This window comes from Limulus polyphemus, unplaced genomic scaffold, assembly GCF_000517525.1.
Source record: "Limulus polyphemus unplaced genomic scaffold, Limulus_polyphemus-2.1.2 Scaffold2133, whole genome shotgun sequence".
Classification (NCBI taxonomy): domain Eukaryota; kingdom Metazoa; phylum Arthropoda; class Merostomata; order Xiphosura; family Limulidae; genus Limulus; species Limulus polyphemus.
The window spans coordinates 3,055-11,486 of NW_013667743.1; the positions used below are offsets into that span (position 1 = coordinate 3,055).

General features: G+C 31.8%; 1 protein-coding gene across 3 annotated transcripts; it reads left to right on the top strand.

Moving 5' to 3' along the window:
* The first annotated feature begins 282 nt into the window (after nt 1–282).
* LOC106466047 (TOX high mobility group box family member 4-A-like) lies at nt 283–6,752 on the top strand. Of its 3 annotated transcripts, none has more exons than XM_022394001.1 (4): nt 283–713; nt 1,982–2,104; nt 2,443–2,606; nt 5,256–6,752. In XM_022394001.1, the coding sequence occupies exons 1-4, from the start codon at nt 618–620 to the stop codon at nt 5,407–5,409; spliced, it is 537 nt and encodes a 178-aa protein (XP_022249709.1). In that variant the 5' UTR covers nt 283–617; the 3' UTR covers nt 5,410–6,752. The 3 variants fall into 3 exon arrangements, with proteins under 3 accessions (XP_022249709.1, XP_022249708.1, XP_013781744.1); XM_022394000.1 differs by having other exon boundaries at nt 288–725; XM_013926290.2 differs by having other exon boundaries at nt 456–725; nt 5,242–6,752.
* Nucleotides 6,753–8,432: the final 1,680 nt, after the last annotated feature.

Here is an 8,432-nt window from a genome sequence, read left to right on the forward strand (position 1 = left end):
TTATTAACACAAGTGTGTTATTATGTCATACCATTCTGACTTGTATCTCATTATTAACACAAGTGTGTTATTATGTCATTACCATTCTGACTTGTATCTCATTATTAACACAAGTGTGTTATTATGTCATTACCATTCTGACTTATAACTCAGTATTAACACAAGTTTGTTATTATGTCATTACCATTCTGACTTATAACTCAGTATTAACACAAGTGTGTTATTATGTCACTACCATTCTGACTTATAACTCAGTATTAACACAAGTGTGTTAATCACTACCATTCTGACTTGTATCTCATTATTAACACAAGTGTGTTATTATGTCACTACCATTCTGACTTGTATCTCATTATTAACACAAGTGTGTTATTATGTCATTACCATTCTGACTTGTATCTCATTATTAACACAAGTGTGTTATTATATCACTACCATTCTGACTTATAACTCAGTATTAACACAAGTGTGTTATCCATATGCATGATTGTTTGCAACAATAGACGGGGACGGAACAATCAGATTTGTACGGCAACCCGTCTGTCAGCTCTACAACTCCTGTGACAACGGTAGCCTACGGTGGTAACTCCCCTTCGTCTCAACAGTCACTGTCACCAATGCAGAAAAAATCTCCCCTGCTGACTTCCTTAATGGAAGGGTCATCGGCCTCTGTTGTAATGACACAATCGCAGGCTCCTCTTGTTGCAAGTCAGGTATGGACTCTGGTAAGCTGCTGGTTAAAATGTATTTTATGTAAAGCATCCATATTTATGAAATTTGCCAAACATTGAAGATTTGCAGTTGATATAAAGTAAATTGTTTTGTTAATTACCGTATTGACTTGAATATAAGGTAACCTTACTTGTCAAAGATGAAAAATTATTATTTTTAATTAAAAAATGTACTGTAGACCTAAGTGTTAATAACACGGTACTGTAAAGCATATAAGACAACTTCAGCAAAGAATGGAGAAGAATTAACGTTTCTTTACTTATCGTTAGAAGGCGTGGGCGATACAATTTTCTGATCCAGTAAAGCACTGGTAGTTTATTAAATTCCAATAGTTCAAGTTTATGCCGTAATATGGCAATCTTCAAACCTTTTTTTAAATGTTTTGTAGTATATATAATTTTAAAAGTAAATGCCGGTATATTATGACAGTAAGTTTCTGTCAAAAATGAAAATGTAGCTGAAATACGGTACCTACTCGTTTGATAAGAAAGGAAACAAAATTCAATTGGAAAAAAATGAATATGCAGTTGCGCCATTTCGTAACAATCTTGAATGAGCATGTCACCTTGACTCGGAATATAGTCCGCGAATATACGGCGAGTTTTAGTTTTCACGTTTTACTTAAAACTCGTCTTAGATTTGGCCCAATATTGTACGTTTTGTACGAAATTTTCAAATAGGTAATTTTCGATCGAAATAATGCAATTGTTTAAAATTTCTTATGCTGTGACAGCTTGTTTTATGTGACTCCGAGTTGAAAATGTGTTTAACGCCATCTTTTGCACATTTGACTAACTATTTTTAATCAGTAGGTAAAATAAGTGTTACCTTCAGTCCGTTTATCGACTCCAACACTTTCTAACGTAAAAAGTTATCTAACCAGAGGAAAATTCTTTTAAATAATTAAAAAAATTAAGTTTGTTAATTACATAGGTATATATTTTGTAATATTTTTGAACGATTGGTGAATATTATAAAGGGCAAACTTCCAACTGCAGGAAAACGAAACCAAAAGTAACAAATCTTTCTTCATGATTAACTTGTATTTAAGTTTTAACACCAAGTCAGTCTAACATTACAAATGTTCTCATCACAATTATCGACGCACGTGTGAGATTATAAAAAATGCTTGAAATATAACAGATTAGTATTTTTAATACATTTATTTGGAGTCTTCTGTGGTGGGCCATGTATTTTGATATTGGTAGGTAATCTATTGTTTCTTTATTTAACTCTTGTTCGACAACAGGGTCCTCAACAGCAGGTTATTCAAGGAGCTCCACCCATTCTTCAACAGCAAGGCCAGCTTCTTCAAATTAATAATCACCAGATGGCACCAGTTACCACTTCCTTTAATCAGACCGTGCAAAGGGTAAGCTTGTTTTTTTTCACCTAGTCTGTCCTTGCTTTTCAAGGATCGTGAATACATTTTTTTTAAATACTTTTAGACTAATTTTGTGTGTAGCTGCATGACGTATAATATTTTGAGTAAATATTAACTAACTACTACTTAAATTGCCATTAGTGTTCTTTTTAAATAATTAAATAAAATGTCTATTCTACCATTTTATGTGGAGTTTTTTAAAAAAAAAATTGTTGTTTTGAAAACACCAGAATCCACTTATGGAATAAGATAAGCTAATATCTTCATTAGATGATGAGGAATATATTTATTTTTTTAAGTTAAATTCGATTTCGATGTTTTTCTAGACCCACATGGTTAATAACCAGACAATGAGCGTATCCCAGGTCATGGGTCAGCAGCAACAAATTCAACAGACCTGTCTACGCAGTGGGTGTTCTAATCCAGCTATTGAGTCACCAGACTGGGACAAGGAGTACTGCAGTAATGAATGTGTGGTCTCACACTGCAGGTAAGAATAGCAAAATCACATGGGTTTTTATTTAGTTGTGTTCCCATAAAATAATTATAGTTGCTTCAAATGAAATTTTGTGATAATGTGAAGAACGTAATTACCTATCATACATGTAGTTCATTATTTTTTTTACGCAGTTGTTTTTCCTGAGAGCTACTTGTTATGCATGATAACATGAAATGTACCCAAAAAACTTAAAATCCTTTTCAATAAAATCTATCCAAAATACTGCTTTGAATGGTTTGAAATCTCTTCTTGGAGGTTTTGTATTATTTTATTTAATGATGCTGTTCCTAAGGGACAATAATTATATCACAGTTTTAGTTGTAATGCAGTGATGTGCCCTCTTGCCCTTATGCACCCATCATAAAAAATTGTCAACTACTACTCAAAGATGCGCTTAATTTCACTCCTTATTTGCTGCAAGTTATTACGGAAAAAAAAAGATTTTAGTTTTAAAATGAATGGCACAAAGAACTAGTACAAAATAGTTGTGATATGCTCTTAAGTGTTGATAGGCAAGTATTCGCTGTTTAGTTTTAGATTTTAAGTATTCGTAAGGCTAATCGAATAGGAATAAAAGAAGGTCTGTTAGCTTTTTACTCCATGTGTACCAGAGGCAAATTCAAGTCCACATAGTCTTCTATAAAACACACACACACAAAAAAAAGCTTCCCATACGATGCTTGATAAATGCCCTCCTTTTTGTCAGTGAGCTCTTATTTTTAATTTCAATTGTACATTACTGTCACGATACACAGGAATATGCTGAAGCATGCATTAGGTAGTCATCTATTAGAATAAAATAATTCGTTGTAGCTCATCACACTCGAGCTGTAGGAAATGTTCTAATATGAGCTTACAACTTTTAATATCATCGATAAGGCTAAAATGGAGAGCAGTTTTGTAAGTACTAATCTGAAAGTGAATATGCCTGGACAGAATTTGAAGAGTTTATCAGGTATTGTTAAATGTAAGAATTAGTGTTGCTTGTTCCATAACTTTCACAGCTTGTGGATTAAGAAAACTTCTTTTTCAGCAAGGCTTGAAATTGATACATCAACATAACTTCAACATTTTCATGTGTTAAAATACATAGTGTTTCGACCATTTTAGTGTGACCATTTTGAAGTACCTTAGAATGATCACACTAATGGTCAAAGTTTCGAACTATCCACTGCAAGCTGTAAATAAATTTAAATATTACCATTTGATGGAAAAACTCATATTTTTTTTTTTTCAATTTGTGATCATGTTTGTATTGAGTTTTAAAAAGATTTTGGTAAAAAATATACTTTAATCAGCTGTAGATTTTACTACAAACACTAATGTTGAGTGAGACTGTACAGAAGCATCTTGGGAAAAACAGTTTGAATTACCATTATTTTTCTCTTATGATTGTTAATGGGAGGTGTGTTTTTTTCCTGTGTATTCAGATATACTGTACAAATTTGTGGTCTTTTAATGTAATGTAGAAGCCATCATTGAATTAGGTAGTTATTTTATTCAAATCTCCAACAATTCTTGTTAGCTACATCTAAAAAGGTAACTTGAAAACTATGCAGCTGCCTCAGTAGATGGGTTGTAGCATCTTCTTATTAGCTACATCTAAGAAAGTAACTTGAAAACTATGCAGCTGCCTCAGTAGATGGGTTGTAGCATCTTCTTATTAGCTACATCTAAAAAAGTAACTTGAAAACTATGCAGCTGCCTTAGTAGATGGGTTGTAGCGTCTTCTTATTAACTACATCTAAAAAGGTAACTTAAACTATGCAGCTGCCTCAGTAGATGGGTTGTAGCATCTTCTTATTAACTACATCTAAAAAAGGTAACTTGAAAACTATGCAGCTGCCTTAGTAGATGGGTTGTAGCATCTTCTTATTAACTACATCTAAAAAGGTAACTTGAAAATTATGCAGCTGCCTTAGTAGATGGGTTGTAGTATCTTCTTATTAGCTACATCTAAAAAGGTACTTAAAACTATGCAGCTGCCTTAGTAGATGGGTGTAGTATCTTTTTATTAACTACATCTAAAAAGGTGACTTAAACTATGCAGCTGCCTCAGTAGATGGGTTGTAGCATCTTCTTATTAACTACATCTAAAAAGGTAACTTGAAAACCACACAGCTGCCTAATTAGATGGGTTGTAGCATCTTTTTATTAACTACATCTAAAAAGGTAACTTGAAAACTATGCAGCTGCCTCAGTAGATGGGTTGTAGCATCTTCTTATTAACTACATCTAAAAAAGTAACTTGAAAACTATGCAGCTGCCTTAGTAGATGGGTTGTAGCATCTAAATATTAATGTATTTTGTTTTAACATTCTTAGAAATTCATCTTGCACAATTATGTTTTTACCAAGAATACCATGCAGAGAATAAACAGCATGTGCATAGTAATTTCAAAATTATGATACAGCAGTGAGTTTTTTAAAATTAGCTATGTTATAATTAAATTATGTGCCTCTCTATTATTAAATATTGTTCTTATTCTCTGTTAGTTCAGTGGCTAGTCATACATACATACATAATGTGAAACAGTATCGTACACCAGTACAAGAAGTTACCTACTTAGAAAGTTGTATTATAGTAAGATGTCTTGATAACTTTAGTGCATCTTTTCACGTTTTAGAGATGTTTTCACAGCCTGGGTGGCATCAAGGCAGGCTTCAAACAGTTTTACCCAAGTCAAATAGAAAAAAATCAGCTTAAGAACAAGTTGGGACAGTATGGAAGCAGTTATATTCACAAACGCACAGATTGGAGGAACATATGGTTAGAAGAATCCGCCTATATGTGATGGTGAGAACCAATCAGTATTTAGACAATGGATACATATTACATTTAACCCTAAGGTTAGTAGCCACCTATGAATTGTAATACCCCCCTCCCCCTGCTCTGATGTGATTGAAGGAAAACAAACTTCTTAACTTTTTTTAACCAAACCAGTAAAGGTAGTTTTGTACCTTAAAATAAAATGAGTTTATTAATAAATACCATTAGGGGAAGGTTGTTACATGTAATAAAACTTTCACTGTATTACCATCTTGCAATTTTGAATAAATCACCAGGAAAGATAACATGGATATTGCTCTGTTAGTTAACAGGCTTTCACTAAACTCTTACAGATACTGCTTATAAAAGTAATTACCTGTTACATTTAAAGGAGAATTGGTAGTACACTAGCATATGCTTGTAATCCTTCCAAATTGATACTTGAGTCGAAACGTTTTTTTAAATAGAAAACGAATGAAAAATGCTAAAACATTTACCTACTTGAAGGAAGAAAAAAGCTAAGTATATATAAATATATATTGTACATTTTGACCCTTCATCTTGGTGTAGGATTGTCTGTAGCTTTACTACTTGGGGCATGTATTGTTGAAATTATAAGTATTTTTAACTAATGTTGAGTGAGACAAGAACCTGGAATTTGAAAATTTGTATTAATTTCTTGTGTATTTGTTGTATTGGTGTTTGTATCTTGTGTAGTAATGGGAAAAACCCACTATGTAGACTTTGCTCAGTTGTTTTTCTATGCTGAGCAGAAAATTATAACAATATTTTATGAATTTTTAATTCTAATTTGAAGATTAATATATCAGAATAATTAAACTGAAATCATACAAATAATTTAAATGTATTGTTTTCAGGTGTTGTAGAGTAGAAAGGGTTTCATAAACCAATTTGAAAAGTGTTTACATGAGAGGGTTATGTCTAAAATTATGCAGATATTTCATGTTTGTCAGGTACAGTGATTGAGGGATTCTTATCATTGGATGTTTTGATAGAAGCCTGGCTAATGGGAGTGAAAAGTTTAAAAAAATTATTTTCTATAAACAGTTAGGCAGAACATGTACAGGAAGTGGTCTTGTTTGAATTCCAGTTGTTGCCATTATTTGAATTTATTAGTACACATGTAAATATTTCAAATAGTTCTACTTCAAATATATATATATATATATGTGCACTGGGCGAAAAAAAAAGATTTTAAATAACTGTTTTAGAACTTCAGACCAAGTATATTTTATTTTATCCTGCAAGTTGTATTCTGGTATTCCAAATGCATCCTGTGGTGAGCATTTATGTCTGAACTTTGTCTTGTGTGTAACTATTTAAAATAAACTTAAGTAAATAAACAGATGTTAAGGAGTGATCTTTTGTATAACCTGAAACAACAAGTCAAAGCTCTCTTAAAATCAAATAGAACAGAAAATACAAATGCCTTGAACTGTTTTCTTAAAACTTAACTAATAGTATAAATAGATTAAAATTTAATATATATTAAATTAAAAGATTTCATGCAAATTTAAATAATAAAAATTTATGAGAGAAACGAAAAAAGTAAATATTTGAAGTAACAGAACACAAGGTTGTATTATTCTATATTCTTCTGATGTTTGGGCACAACCTGTTCTCGTTCTTAAGTTTTTGTGACTGCATTATGCTATTGTGATAACAGATATAAAAATGATGTAAAAAAAATCATTCATAATATACAATACAAACTAATACAGCATTTAAAATAAATACTTAGGAAAGGAAAGTTCCAGACAGAGATCAAAACTCGAATACTCTAAGATGCTCCTTTTGTTTCTTGGACAGTATTTATAACTTGTCACCGAGACCTTTGTGTTGTAAATATTTTTGAAAGCTTACCAACTCTGCAGGAATTACTTCACAGCCCACATGTAAAGGACAAGTTTACGGTTAAAAGATTCGCACACAAGTTAGATCCATTCTGTGTTATTTTATATACATGACATTTATATACTTGTGGATCCATTCTGGCTGTTGTTTTAATAGTACCCCCGTTGGCTATGTGGTAAGCTTTGAGGGTTTGTAACATCAAATATCAATGGTTCAATTGTAGAAGGAACAAAGACAGCCCATTGTCTACCTTTGCACTTTAAAAGTATCTTTTAAGTTTTTAGCTAACTAAATTTCCATTTTTTTCATTATATCTGTGCAGAGGTTGCATCTTATAAATTTTCGTCTGTTTGTGGTCACATGATAATGACAAACTTCAGTCAACACAATTGCATCAACTTTCTACCGTACCTGTTTTACTGTTATAACAAAACTTTGAAAAGTAAAGAAATCAGCCATTCAGAACTTTGACAGGCTTTCAAAACACACTTAAAATTGTACATTCTCTAATAACAATTAGTCAGAGAAAAGAACACTTGACTACTAATATACATGTAGAGAAAAGTTACCGAAAACGAACTTTTATCGAATGTTGCACTCCTCACGTATCATCATGTTATTTAAGGGAAGTTTACTAAATCTTAAACTGGAGAAGCCTTTCAATTATTAAGTTTTTTTTTTCAACATAGTGTAAATTAATAATGGTTGGAGACGACTTGAATGGGTAATGAAGAAAAATTTTAATTTAACATAACAACAAATGTACAATGTCTCAACAAGGTTTTGTCATCATTAGGTACCTGATTTTAAACAGCAGTACATTGTTAAGATACAAGTTTAGCTTTGGCCTTTTAAAACAAAAATGATTGAAAGGGTGCACTCACACTTTTTTCTCATTAGAAGAAAATTATTTCTTTAAACAAATACCTTCAGCATTGTTTATAATAAATCATATTGTTGCGTATCTGCTTGTTTGTTAATTTCCCGTAGAAATTCTTTCCAAGAAACTTCAATGATACCAGTCCTTTCTTGATTAAAACTAGTTTATTCTTTCTCAATAAAACTTTTTGTAATACACAGAATTTCCACAGTCACTTTAAACTTAACAACCTTTATAACACATGCTATAAATCACAGTGATTCACACACTTTACTTACGGGGCCTACTGTTCG

Bases quoted from the DNA above. Each gene is read 5' to 3' on its own strand.
- LOC106466047 (XM_022394000.1), top strand. From the start codon at position 618: ATGCAGAAAAAATCTCCCCTGCTGACTTCCTTAATGGAAGGGTCATCG. The intron at 2,105-2,442 runs GTAAGCTTGTTT...ATGTTTTTCTAG, and splicing joins TTAATCAGACCGTGCAAAGG to ACCCACATGGTTAATAACCA. The intron at 2,607-5,255 runs GTAAGAATAGCA...ATGTTTTCACAG, and splicing joins TGTGTGGTCTCACACTGCAG to CCTGGGTGGCATCAAGGCAG.